Source organism: Drosophila bipectinata, chromosome 3L (genome assembly GCF_030179905.1).
Source record: "Drosophila bipectinata strain 14024-0381.07 chromosome 3L, DbipHiC1v2, whole genome shotgun sequence".
In the NCBI taxonomy this organism is placed as follows: Eukaryota; Metazoa; Arthropoda; class Insecta; order Diptera; family Drosophilidae; genus Drosophila; species Drosophila bipectinata.
This window is the reverse complement of record NC_091738.1, coordinates 8,723,418-8,737,222: the sequence shown is the minus strand read 5'-3', so window position 1 is coordinate 8,737,222 and position 13,805 is coordinate 8,723,418. Positions and strand designations below refer to the sequence as shown.

At 37.1% G+C, this 13,805-nt stretch overlaps 5 protein-coding genes across 5 annotated transcripts; all 5 read left to right on the top strand.

Annotated features, from left to right (window-relative positions):
• Positions 1-1,211: 1,211 nt before the first annotated feature.
• LOC122320961 (histone H2A-like) lies at positions 1,212-2,074 on the top strand. The gene is made up of 2 exons (XM_070279985.1): positions 1,212-1,364; positions 1,575-2,074. Exon 2 carries the CDS (start codon positions 1,634-1,636, stop codon positions 2,057-2,059), a length of 426 nt encoding a protein of 141 aa, XP_070136086.1. The 5' UTR covers positions 1,212-1,364; positions 1,575-1,633; the 3' UTR covers positions 2,060-2,074.
• Positions 2,075-4,558: 2,484 nt separating this feature from the next.
• On the top strand, positions 4,559-5,433 carry LOC122321495 (histone H2A-like). The gene is made up of 2 exons (XM_070280016.1): positions 4,559-4,714; positions 4,925-5,433. The coding sequence occupies exon 2, from the start codon at positions 4,984-4,986 to the stop codon at positions 5,407-5,409; it is 426 nt and encodes a 141-aa protein (XP_070136117.1). The 5' UTR covers positions 4,559-4,714; positions 4,925-4,983; the 3' UTR covers positions 5,410-5,433.
• Positions 5,434-7,241: 1,808 nt separating this feature from the next.
• On the top strand, positions 7,242-8,110 carry LOC122321491 (histone H2A-like). Its single transcript, XM_070279904.1, has 2 exons — positions 7,242-7,398; positions 7,609-8,110. Exon 2 carries the CDS (start codon positions 7,668-7,670, stop codon positions 8,091-8,093), a length of 426 nt encoding a protein of 141 aa, XP_070136005.1. The 5' UTR covers positions 7,242-7,398; positions 7,609-7,667; the 3' UTR covers positions 8,094-8,110.
• Positions 8,111-10,117: 2,007 nt separating this feature from the next.
• Positions 10,118-10,993, top strand: LOC122321467 (histone H2A-like). The gene is made up of 2 exons (XM_043211420.2): positions 10,118-10,274; positions 10,485-10,993. Exon 2 carries the CDS (start codon positions 10,544-10,546, stop codon positions 10,967-10,969), a length of 426 nt encoding a protein of 141 aa, XP_043067355.1. The 5' UTR covers positions 10,118-10,274; positions 10,485-10,543; the 3' UTR covers positions 10,970-10,993.
• Positions 10,994-12,633: 1,640 nt separating this feature from the next.
• Positions 12,634-13,597, top strand: LOC108120620 (histone H2A-like). Its single transcript, XM_043209624.2, has 2 exons — positions 12,634-12,785; positions 13,082-13,597. Exon 2 carries the CDS (start codon positions 13,148-13,150, stop codon positions 13,526-13,528), a length of 381 nt encoding a protein of 126 aa, XP_043065559.1. The 5' UTR covers positions 12,634-12,785; positions 13,082-13,147; the 3' UTR covers positions 13,529-13,597.
• The last annotated feature ends 208 nt before the right edge of the window (positions 13,598-13,805 follow it).

The following is a 13,805-nucleotide window of genomic DNA, read 5'->3' as shown; positions in this document are numbered from 1 at the left end:
CTGATCGGATAGAAATTGGCAGAGCTATGGCCATCGGAAGGGGCAAAAGTACGGAAATTAGGAAAACCCAAAATTTTATAAACCCAAAAATTTATTTTTTCCCTTGGAAAAAATTCGAAAATTTTGAAAACGATATTTAACGAATGTTTTGAATGAGGAAAGTCGCTTCTGGGTTCGCTGATTACTGAGTGGTACTTTGTTTCCTGATCGGATAGAAATTGGCAGAGCTATGTCCATCGAAAGGAGCAAAAATGGGGATATTGGGAAAACCCAAAATTTTGTAGGGGTACCCATAGGAAAAAATTGATAAATTTTAAAATGATATTTAGGCAATGGTTTGAATCAGGAAAGTCCCTTCTGGGTTCGCTGATTACAGAACGGTACTTTATTTCCTGATCGAATACAAATTGGCAGATCTATGGCCATCGGAAGGGGCAAAAGTACGGAAATTAGGAAAACCCACAATTTTATAGGGGAGCCCCTTGGAAAAAATTCGAAAATTTTGAAAACAATATTTAACGAATGTTTTGAATGAGGAAAGTCGCCTCTGGGTTCGCTGATTACTGAGTGGTACTTTGTTTCCTGATCGGATAGAAATTGGCAGAGCTATGGCCATCGGAAGGGGCAAAAGTACGGAAATTAGGAAAACCCAAAATTTTATAGGGGAGCCCCTTGGAAAAAATTCGAAAATTTTGAAAACGATATTCAAGCAATGTTTTGAATGAGGAAAGTCGCTTCTGGGCTCGCTGATTACTGAAAGGTACTTTGTTTCCTGATCGGATATAAATTGGCAGAGCTATGGCCATCGGAAGATATCAGAAATGGGGATATTGGGAAAACCCAAAACTTTGTAAGGAAAAAATCGAAAAATTTTAAAATGATATTTAGGCAATGGTTTGAATGAGAAAAGTCCCTTCTGGGTTCGCTGATTACAGAACGGTAGTTTATTTCCTGATCGGATACAAATTGGCAGAGCTATGGCCATCGGAAGGAGCAAAAATGGGGATATTGGGAAAACCCAAAATTTTGTAGGGGTACCCCTAGGAAAAAATCGAAAAATTTTAAAATGATATTTAGGCAATGGATTGAATGAGGAAAGTCGCTTATAAGCTCACGCTATTTTACTGTACAAGCTATCGATATATCACATATTTTTTGTCGTTTTGTAGATGACATTTTAGAGTCTGGCGCCAAATTTAAATTGTTGGCCAAAAAAAAGGTGTTTTTGCAGATATACCAAAGTAGGCTTGTTCTTATATTTTAAATTTCTTATGTGAAATTAATACGATTCTACTTCAGTCTCTGACTAAACATCAAACTGCAACGTTGTGTGTGAAGTGAACTCCTGAAATTAAAATAAATTGGTAAGAATAAAAATAAAATTCAAAAAAAATTAATTGGAAATAAAATATTTTAAATTCAGTTACATACGCTCTACCAAGAAAGTAGCATAAAAAAATAAAAATAAAAAAAAAAAAGTGAAATAATAATATAGAGGCAATATTTCTATCCTGCCATAGTAGGCTTTTCAAAAAAATTAATTATATAAAATGAACTCTTTTTTTTCATTTCAGATACTTTGGTGGAAGAAAGAAGTTTTCAAGGAAAAAAACTACAAAATATATTCAAAAAAATGCCTGGAGGGAAAAAAGATGCAAAAGTGAGCGGAAAGGCCAAGTCCCGCTCGAGTCGTGCTGGAATTCAGTTTCCGGTGGGGCGCATTCACCGTATGCTCCGTAAAGGAAACTACGCCGATCGCATTGGAGCTGGTGCTCCGGTTTACTTGGCATCTGTTATGGAGTATCTGGCTGCTGAGCTTCTCGAGTTGGCTGGCAATGCTGCTCGCGATAATAAGAAGACCAGGATCATTCCTCGTCATCTGCAGTTGGCTATCCGCAACGATGATGAGTTGAACAAGTTGCTACAACACGTTACTCTGGCTCAGGGTGGAGTGATTCCTAATATCCAGACTGTGCTTTTGCCGAAGAAGACTGACAAGAAAGATTATATTATGAATTTGGCTCAAAGCTCACAAAAGCCAAGCCACCAAGATCAATAAAATGCATCAGGAATAATTTTGTACTTTTTTTATAACTAAGATGGGCTTAATGGATCTTAATGACCAAAATACTTTCTATAATCATAGATTTCTGTCATATAAATGTCATAAGGGTAGGCAATGGTTTGAATAAGGAAAGTCTCTTCTGGGTTCGCTGATTACAGAATGGTACTTTATTTCCTGATCGGATAATTGGCAGAGCTATGTCCATCGGAAGGAGCAAAAATGGGGATATTGGGAACATGATACAATTATATAAGGTAGTCCATTCCGCTGACATATCGTTCGGGTTTGGTCCCTTAATTTTAAACTGTCAAACTGGAAAACCCAAAATTTTGTAGGGGTACCCCTAGGAAAAAATCGAAAAATTTTAAAATGATGTTTAGGCAATGGTTTGAATCAGGAAAGTCCCTTCTGGGTTCGCTGATTACAGAACGGTACTTTATTTCCTGATCGAATACAAATTGGCAGATCTATGGCCATCGGAAGGGGCAAAAGTACGGAAATTAGGAAAACCCAAAATTTTATAGGGGAGCCCCTTGGAAAAAATTCGAAAATTTTGAAAACGATATTTAACGAATGTTTTGAATGAGGAAAGTCGCTTCTGGGTTCGCTGATTACTGAGTGGTACTTTGTTTCCTGATCGGATAGAAATTGGCAGAGCTATGTCCATCGAAAGGAGCAAAAATGGGGATATTGGGAAAACCCAAAATTTTGTAGGGGTACCCCTAGGAAAAAATTGACAAATTTTAAAATGATATTTAGGCAATGGATTGAATCAAGAAAGTCCCTTCTGGGTTCGCTGATTACAGAACGGTACTTTATTTCCTGATCGAATACAAATTGGCAGATCTATGGCCATCGGAAGGGGCAAAAGTACGGAAATTAGGAAAACCCAAAATTTTATAGGGGAGCCCCTTGGAAAAAATTCGAAAATTTTGAAAACGATATTTAACTAATGTTTTGAATAAGGAAAGTCGCTTCTGGGTTCGCTGATTACTGAGTGGTACTTTGTTTCCTGATCGGATAGAAATTGGCAGAGCTATGTCCATGGAAAGGAGCAAAAATGGGGATATTGGGAAAACCCAAAATTTTGTAGGGGTACCCCTAGGAAAAAATTCGAAAATTTTAAAATGATGTTTAGGCAATGGTTTGAATCAGGAAAGTCCCTTCTGGGTTCGCTGATTACAGAACGGTACTTTATTTCCTGATCGAATACAAATTGGCAGAGCTATGGGTATCGGAAGGGGCAAAAGTACGGAAATTCGGAAAACCCACAATTTTATAGGGGAGCCCTTGGAAAAAATTCGAAAATTTTGAAAACGATATTTATGCAATGTTTTGAATGAGGAAAGTCGCTCCTGGGTTCATTGATTACTGAATGGTACTTTGATTCCTGATCGGATATAAATTGGCAGAGCTATGGCCATCGGAAGGGGCAAAAGTACGGAAATTAGGAAAACCCACAATTTTATAGGGGAGCCCCTTGGAAAAAATTCGAAAATTTTAAAATGATGTTTAGGCAATGGTTTGAATCAGGAAAGTCCCTTCTGGGTTCGCTGATTACAGAACGGTACTTTATTTCCTGATCGAATACAAACTGGCAGATCTATGGCCATCGGAAGGGGCAAAAGTACGGAAATTAGGAAAACCCACAATTTTATAGGGGAGCCCCTTGGAAAAAATTCGAAAATTTTGAAAACGATATTTATGCAATGTTTTGAATGAGGAAAGTCGCTTCTGGGTTCGCTGATTACTGAATGGTACTTTGATTCCTGATCGGATATAAATTGGCAGATCTATGGCCATCGGAAGGGGCAAAAGTCCGGAAATTAGGAAAACCCACAATTTTATAGGGGAGCCCCTTGGAAAAAATTCGAAAATTTTGAAAACGATATTTAACGAATGTTTTGAATGAGGAAAGTCCCTTCTGGGTTCGCTGATTACTGAGTGGTACTTTGTTTCCTGATCGGATAGAAATTGGCAGAGCTATGTCCATCGAAAGGAGCAAAAATGGGGATATTGGGAAAACCCAAAATTTTGTAGGGGTACCCATAGGAAAAAATCGACAAATTTTAAAATGATATTTAGGCAATGGTTTGAATCAGGAAAGTCCCTTCTGGGTTCGCTGATTACTGAATGGTACTTTGATTCCTGATCGGATATAAATTGGCAGAGCTATGGCCATCGGAAGGGGCAAAAGTACGGAAATTAGGAAAACCCACAATTTTATAGGGGAGCCCCTTGGAAAAAATTCGAAAATTTTGAAAACGATATTTATGCAATGTTTTGAATGAGGAAAGTCGCTTCTGGGTTCATTGATTACTGAATGATACTTTGTTTCCTGATCGGATACAAATTGGAAGATCTATGGCCATCGGAAGGGGCAAAAGTACGGAAATTAGGAAAACCCACAATTTTATAGGGGAGCCCCTTGGAAAAAATTCGAAAATTTTCTGGTCTGGCGCCGAAAGTCTGGCGCCAAATTTAAATTGTTGGCCAAAAAAAAGGTGTTTTTGCAGATATACCAAAGTAGGCTTGTTCTTATATTTTAAATTTCTTATGTGAAATTAATACGATTCTACTTCAGTCTCTGACTAAACATCAAACTGCAACGTTGTGTGTGAAGTGAACTCCTGAAATTAAAATAAATTGGTAAGAATAAAAATAAAATTCAAAAAAAATTAATTGGAAATAAAATATTTTAAATTCAGTTACATACGCTCTACCAAGAAAGTAGCATAAAAAAATAAAAATAAAAAAAAAAAAGTGAAATAATAATATAGAGGCAATATTTCTATCCTGCCATAGTAGGCTTTTCAAAAAAATTAATTATATAAAATGAACTCTTTTTTTTCATTTCAGATACTTTGGTGGAAGAAAGAAGTTTTCAAGGAAAAAAACTACAAAATATATTCAAAAAAATGCCTGGAGGGAAAAAAGATGCAAAAGTGAGCGGAAAGGCCAAGTCCCGCTCGAGTCGTGCTGGAATTCAGTTTCCGGTGGGGCGCATTCACCGTATGCTCCGTAAAGGAAACTACGCCGATCGCATTGGAGCTGGTGCTCCGGTTTACTTGGCATCTGTTATGGAGTATCTGGCTGCTGAGCTTCTCGAGTTGGCTGGCAATGCTGCTCGCGATAATAAGAAGACCAGGATCATTCCTCGTCATCTGCAGTTGGCTATCCGCAACGATGATGAGTTGAACAAGTTGCTACAACACGTTACTCTGGCTCAGGGTGGAGTGATTCCTAATATCCAGACTGTGCTTTTGCCGAAGAAGACTGACAAGAAAGATTATATTATGAATTTGGCTCAAAGCTCACAAAAGCCAAGCCACCAAGATCAATAAAGATGCATCAGGAATAGTTTTGTACTTTTTTTATAACTAAGATGGGCTTAATGGATCTTAATGACCAAAATACTTTCTATAATCATAGATTTCTGTCATATAAATGTCATAAGGGTAGGCAATGGTTTGAATAAGGAAAGTCTCTTCTGGGTTCGCTGATTACAGAATGGTACTTTATTTCCTGATCGGATAATTGGCAGAGCTATGTCCATCGGAAGGAGCAAAAATGGGGATATTGGGAACATGATACAATTATATAAGGTAGTCCATTCCGCTGACATATCGTTCGGGTTTGGTCCCTTAATTTTAAACTGTCAAACTGGAAAACCCAAAATTTTGTAGGGGTACCCCTAGGAAAAAATCGAAAAATTTTAAAATGATGTTTAGGCAATGGTTTGAATCAGGAAAGTCCCTTCTGGGTTCGCTGATTACAGAACGGTACTTTATTTCCTGATCGAATACAAATTGGCAGAGCTATGGGTATCGGAAGGGGCAAAAGTACGGAAATTCGGAAAACCCACAATTTTATAGGGGAGCCCTTGGAAAAAATTCGAAAATTTTGAAAACGATATTTATGCAATGTTTTGAATGAGGAAAGTCGCTCCTGGGTTCATTGATTACTGAATGGTACTTTGATTCCTGATCGGATATAAATTGGCAGAGCTATGGCCATCGGAAGGGGCAAAAGTACGGAAATTAGGAAAACCCACAATTTTATAGGGGAGCCCCTTGGAAAAAATTCGAAAATTTTAAAATGATGTTTAGGCAATGGTTTGAATCAGGAAAGTCCCTTCTGGGTTCGCTGATTACAGAACGGTACTTTATTTCCTGATCGAATACAAACTGGCAGATCTATGGCCATCGGAAGGGGCAAAAGTACGGAAATTAGGAAAACCCACAATTTTATAGGGGAGCCCCTTGGAAAAAATCGACAAATTTTAAAATGATATTTAGGCAATGGTTTGAATCAGGAAAGTCCCTTCTGGGTTCGCTGATTACTGAATGGTACTTTGATTCCTGATCGGATATAAATTGGCAGAGCTATGGCCATCGGAAGGGGCAAAAGTACGGAAATTAGGAAAACCCACAATTTTATAGGGGAGCCCCTTGGAAAAAATTCGAAAATTTTGAAAACGATATTTATGCAATGTTTTGAATGAGGAAAGTCGCTTCTGGGTTCATTGATTACTGAATGATACTTTGTTTCCTGATCGGATACAAATTGGAAGATCTATGGCCATCGGAAGGGGCAAAAGTACGGAAATTAGGAAAACCCACAATTTTATAGGGGAGCCCCTTGGAAAAAATTCGAAAATTTTGAAAACGATATTTAAGCAATATTTTGAATGAGGAAAGTCGCTTCTGGGCTCGCTGATTACTGAATGGTACTTTGTTTCCTGATCGGATATAAATTGGCAGAGCTATGGCCATCGGAAGATATCAGAAATGGGGATATTGGGAAAACCCAAAACTTTGTAAGGAAAAAATCGAAAAATTTTAAAATGATATTTAGGCAATGGTTTGAATGAGAAAAGTCCCTTCTGGGTTCGCTGATTACAGAACGGTAGTTTATTTCCTGATCGGATACAATTTGGCAGAGCTATGGCCATCGGAAGGAGCAAAAATGGGGATATTGGGAAAACCCAAAATTTTGTAGGGGTACCCCTAGGAAAAAATCGAAAAATTTTAAAATGATATTTAGGCAATGGATTGAATGAGGAAAGTCGCTTATAAGCTCACGCTATTTTACTGTACAAGCTATCGATATATCACATATTTTTTGTCGTTTTGTAGATGACATTTTAGAGTCTGGCGCCAAATTTAAATTGTTGGCCAAAAAAAAGGTGTTTTTGCAGATATACCAAAGTAGGCTTGTTCTTATATTTTAAATTTCTTATGTGAAATTAATACGATTCTACTTCAGTCTCTGACTAAACATCAAACTGCAACGTTGTGTGTGAAGTGAACTCCTGAAATTAAAATAAATTGGTAAGAATAAAAATAAAATTCAAAAAAAATTAATTGGAAATAAAATATTTTAAATTCAGTTACATACGCTCTACCAAGAAAGTAGCATAAAAAAATAAAAATAAAAAAAAAAAAGTGAAATAATAATATAGAGGCAATATTTCTATCCTGCCATAGTAGGCTTTTCAAAAAAATTAATTATATAAAATGAACTCTTTTTTTTCATTTCAGATACTTTGGTGGAAGAAAGAAGTTTTCAAGGAAAAAAACTACAAAAAATATTCAAAAAAATGCCTGGAGGGAAAAAAGATGCAAAAGTGAGCGGAAAGGCCAAGTCCCGCTCGAGTCGTGCTGGAATTCAGTTTCCGGTGGGGCGCATTCACCGTATGCTCCGTAAAGGAAACTACGCCGATCGCATTGGAGCTGGTGCTCCGGTTTACTTGGCATCGGTTATGGAATATCTGGCTGCTGAGCTTCTTGAGTTGGCTGGCAATGCTGCTCGCGATAATAAGAAGACCAGGATCATTCCTCGTCATCTGCAGTTGGCTATCCGCAACGATGATGAGTTGAACGAGTTGCTACAACACGTTACTCTGGCTCAGGGTGGAGTGATTCCTAATATCCAGACTGTGCTTTTGCCGAAGAAGACTGACAAGAAAGATTATATTATGAATTTGGCTCAAAGCTCACAAAAGCCAAGCCACCAAGATCAATAAAGATGCATCAGGAATAATTTTGTACTTTTTTTATAACTAAGATGGGCCTAATGGATCTTAATGACCAAAATACTTTCTATAATCATAGATTTCTGTCATATAAATGTCATAAGGGTAGGCAATGGTTTGAATAAGGAAAGTCTCTTCTGGGTTCGCTGATTACAGAATGGTACTTTATTTCCTGATCGGATAATTGGCAGAGCTATGTCCATCGGAAGGAGCAAAAATGGGGATATTGGGAACATGATACAATTATATAAGGTAGTCCATTCCGCTGACATATCGTTCGGGTTTGGTCCCTTAATTTTAAACTGTCAAACTGGAAAACCCAAAATTTTGTAGGGGTACCCCTAGGAAAAAATCGAAAAATTTTAAAATGATGTTTAGGCAATGGTTTGAATCAGGAAAGTCCCTTCTGGGTTCGCTGATTACAGAACGGTACTTTATTTCCTGATCGAATACAAATTGGCAGAGCTATGGGTATCGGAAGGGGCAAAAGTACGGAAATTCGGAAAACCCACAATTTTATAGGGGAGCCCTTGGAAAAAATTCGAAAATTTTGAAAACGATATTTATGCAATGTTTTGAATGAGGAAAGTCGCTCCTGGGTTCATTGATTACTGAATGGTACTTTGATTCCTGATCGGATATAAATTGGCAGAGCTATGTCCATCGGAAGGAGCAAAAATGGGGATATTGGGAACATGATACAATTATATAAGGTAGTCCATTCCGCTGACATATCGTTCGGGTTTGGTCCCTTAATTTTAAACTGTCAAACTGGAAAACCCAAAATTTTGTAGGGGTACCCCTAGGAAAAAATCGAAAAATTTTAAAATGATATTTAGGCAATGGTTTGAATGATGAAAGTCCCTTCTGGGTTCGCTGATTACAGAACGGTACTTTATTTCCTGATCGGAAAGAAATTGGCAGAGCTAGGACCATCGGAAGGAGCAAAAATGGGGATATTGGGAAAACCCAAAATTTTGTAGGGGTACCCCTAGGAAAAAAATCGACAAATTTTAAAATGATATTTAGGCAATGGTTTGAATCAGGAAAGTCCCTTCTGGGTTCGCTGATTACAGAACGGTACTTTATTTCCTGATCGAATACAAATTGGCAGATCTATGGCCATCGGAAGGGGCAAAAGTACGGAAATTAGGAAAACCCACAATTTTATAGGGGAGCCCTTTGGAAAAAATTCGAAAATTTTGAAAACGATATTTATGCAATGTTTTGAATGAGGAAAGTCGCTTCTGGGTTCGCTGATTACTGAATGGTACTTTGATTCCTGATCGGATATAAATTGGCAGAGCTATGGCCATCGGAAGGGGCAAAAGTACGGAAATTAGGAAAACCCACAATTTTATAGGGGAGCCCCTTGGAAAAAATTCGAAAATTTTGAAAACGATATTCAAGCAATGTTTTGAATGAGGAAAGTTGCTTCTGGGTTCGCTGATTACTGAATGGTACTTTGTTTCCTGATCGGATATAAATTGGCAGAGCTATGGCCATCGGAAGGGGCAAAAGTACGGAAATTAGGAAAACCCAAAATTTTATAGGGGAGCCCCTTGGAAAAAATTCGAAAATTTTGAAACGATAAATTGGCAGAGCTATGGCCATCGGAAGATATCAGAAATGGGGATATTGGGAAAACCCAAAACTTTGTAAGGAAAAAATCGAAAAATTTTAAAATGATATTTAGGCAATGGTTTGAATGAGAAAAGTCCCTTCTGGGTTCGCTGATTACAGAACGGTAGTTTATTTCCTGATCGGATACAATTTGGCAGAGCTATGGCCATCGGAAGGAGCAAAAATGGGGATATTGGGAAAACCCAAAATTTTGTAGGGGTACCCCTAGGAAAAAATCGAAAAATTTTAAAATGATATTTAGGCAATGGATTGAATGAGGAAAGTCGCTTATAAGCTCACGCTATTTTACTGTACAAGCTATCGATATATCACATATTTTTTGTCGTTTTGTAGATGACATTTTAGAGTCTGGCGCCAAATTTAAATTGTTGGCCAAAAAAAAGGTGTTTTTGCAGATATACCAAAGTAGGCTTGTTCTTATATTTTAAATTTCTTATGTGAAATTAATACGATTCTACTTCAGTCTCTGACTAAACATCAAACTGCAACGTTGTGTGTGAAGTGAACTCCTGAAATTAAAATAAATTGGTAAGAATAAAAATAAAATTCAAAAAAAATTAATTGGAAATAAAATATTTTAAATTCAGTTACATACGCTCTACCAAGAAAGTAGCATAAAAAAATAAAAATAAAAAAAAAAAAGTGAAATAATAATATAGAGGCAATATTTCTATCCTGCCATAGTAGGCTTTTCAAAAAAATTAATTATATAAAATGAACTCTTTTTTTTCATTTCAGATACTTTGGTGGAAGAAAGAAGTTTTCAAGGAAAAAAACTACAAAAAATATTCAAAAAAATGCCTGGAGGGAAAAAAGATGCAAAAGTGAGCGGAAAGGCCAAGTCCCGCTCGAGTCGTGCTGGAATTCAGTTTCCGGTGGGGCGCATTCACCGTATGCTCCGTAAAGGAAACTACGCCGATCGCATTGGAGCTGGTGCTCCGGTTTACTTGGCATCGGTTATGGAATATCTGGCTGCTGAGCTTCTTGAGTTGGCTGGCAATGCTGCTCGCGATAATAAGAAGACCAGGATCATTCCTCGTCATCTGCAGTTGGCTATCCGCAACGATGATGAGTTGAACGAGTTGCTACAACACGTTACTCTGGCTCAGGGTGGAGTGATTCCTAATATCCAGACTGTGCTTTTGCCGAAGAAGACTGACAAGAAAGATTATATTATGAATTTGGCTCAAAGCTCACAAAAGCCAAGCCACCAAGATCAATAAAGATGCATCAGGAATAGTTTTGTACTTTTTTTATAACTAAGATGGGCTTAATGGATCTTAATGACCAAAATACTTTCTATAATCATAGATTTCTGTCATATAAATGTCATAAGGGTAGGCAATGGTTTGAATAAGGAAAGTCTCTTCTGGGTTCGCTGATTACAGAATGGTACTTTATTTCCTGATCGGATAAAAATTGGCAGAGCTATGTCCATCGGAAGGAGCAAAAATGGGGATATTGGGAACATGATACAATTATATAAGGTAGTCCATTCCGCTGACATATCGTTCGGGTTTGGTCCCTTAATTTTAAACTGTCAAACTGGAAAACCCAAAATTTTGTAGGGGTACCCCTAGGAAAAAATCGAAAAATTTTAAAATGATATTTAGGCAATGGTTTGAATCAGGAAAGTCCCTTCTGGGTTCGCTGATTACAGAACGGTACTTTATTTCCTGATCGGAAAGAAATTGGCAGAGCTAGGACCATCGGAAGGAGCAAAAATGGGGATATTGGGAAAACCCAAAATTTTGTAGGGGTACCCCTAGGAAAAAAATCGACAAATTTTAAAATGATATTTAGGCAATGGTTTGAATCAGGAAAGTCCCTTCTGGGTTCGCTGATTACAGAACGGTACTTTATTTCCTGATCGAATACAAATTGGCAGATCTATGGCCATCGGAAGGGGCAAAAGTACGGAAATTAGGAAAACCCACAATTTTATAGGGGAGCCCTTTGGAAAAAATTCGAAAATTTTGAAAACGATATTTATGCAATGTTTTGAATGAGGAAAGTCGCTTCTGGGTTCGCTGATTACTGAATGGTACTTTGATTCCTGATCGGATATAAATTGGCAGAGCTATGGCCATCGGAAGGGGCAAAAGTACGGAAATTAGGAAAACCCACAATTTTATAGGGGAGCCCCTTGGAAAAAATTCGAAAATTTTGAAAACGATATTCAAGCAATGTTTTGAATGAGGAAAGTTGCTTCTGGGTTCGCTGATTACTGAATGGTACTTTGTTTCCTGATCGGATATAAATTGGCAGAGCTATGGCCATCGGAAGGGGCAAAAGTACGGAAATTAGGAAAACCCAAAATTTTATAGGGGAGCCCCTTGGAAAAAATTCGAAAATTTTGAAAACGATATTCAAGCAATGTTTTGAATGAGGAAAGTCCCTTCTGGGTTCGCTGATTACAGAACGGTACTTTATTTCCTGATCGAATACAAATTGGCAGATCTATGGCCATCGGAAGGGGCAAAAGTACGGAAATTAGGAAAACCCACAATTTTATAGGGGAGCCCCTTGGAAAAAATTCGAAAATTTTGAAAACGATATTCAAGCAATGTTTTGAATGAGGAAAGTTGCTTCTGGGTTCGCTGATTACTGAATGGTACTTTGTTTCCTGATCGGATACAATTTGGCAGAGCTATGGCCATCGGAAGGAGCAAAAATGGGGATATTGGGAAAACCCAAAATTTTGTAGGGGTACCCCTAGGAAAAAATCGAAAAATTTTAAAATGATATTTAGGCAATGGATTGAATGAGGAAAGTCGCTTCTAAGCTCACGCTATTTTACTGTACAAGCTATCGATATATCACATATTTTTTGTCGTTTTGTAGATGACATTTTAGAGTCTGGCGCCAAATTTAAATTGTTGGCCAAAAAAAAGGTGTTTTTGCAGATATACCAAAGTAGGCTTGTTCTTATATTTTAAATTTCTTATGTAAAATTAATACGATTCTACTTCAGTCTCTGACTAAACATCAAACTGCAACGTTGTGTGTGAAGTGAATTCCTGAAAATAAAATAAAAAGGTAAGAAAAAAAATAAAATTCAAAAAAAATTAATTGGAAATAAAATATTTTAAATTCAGTTACATACGCTCTACCAAGAAAGTAGCATCGTGTGTGAATTGAATTATTAAAATAATAAATAATAATAAATAAAACATAATAAATAAAATAATAATAAATACATGATAAAAATAAAAAAATAAAAAAAAGTGAAATAATAATATAGACTCTATATTATAGAGGCAATATTTCTATCCTCCCATAGTAGGCTTTTCAAAAAAATTAATTATATAACATGAATTTTTTTTTCGTTTCAGATACTGACTTTGGTGGAAGAAAAAAGTTTTCAAGGAAAAAAAAAACTACAAAAAATATTCAAAAAAATGCCTGGAGGGAAAAAAGATGCAAAAGTGAGCGGAAAGGCCAAGTCCCGCTCGAGTCGTGCTGGAATTCAGTTCCCGGTGGGGCGCATTCACCGTATGCTCCGTAAAGGAAACTACGCCGATCGCATTGGAGCTGGTGCTCCGGTTTACTTGGCCTCTGTTATGGAGTATCTGGCTGCTGAGCTTCTCGAGTTGGCTGGCAATGCTGCTCGCGATAATAAGAAGACCAGGATCATTCCTCGTCATCTGCAGTTGGCTATCCGCAACGACGATGAGTTGAACGAGTTGCTACAACACGTTACTCTGTCTCAGGGTGGAGTGCTTCCTAATATCCAGACTGTGCTTTTGCCGAAGAAGACTGACATTAATAAGAAGGATTAAATTATGAATTTGGCTCACAGCTCATAAAAGACAAGCCACTTTAAAGATCAATAAAGATGCAGCAGGAATCATTTTGTACTTTTCTTCCTATTTCTAGTCATAGATTTCTTTCAAATAAAATTTAGTCAAATACTAAAAAAAATGTAAATTATCTAAGTCGTTTTTATTTTAACATTGATTTAGAAACAGCGGTCGAGCATGGTTGTCATAGGACTATACACCCCTTTGAGTAAACCCTGTTATTACAAATGATTACTTAAAACATTTATTAGCATGT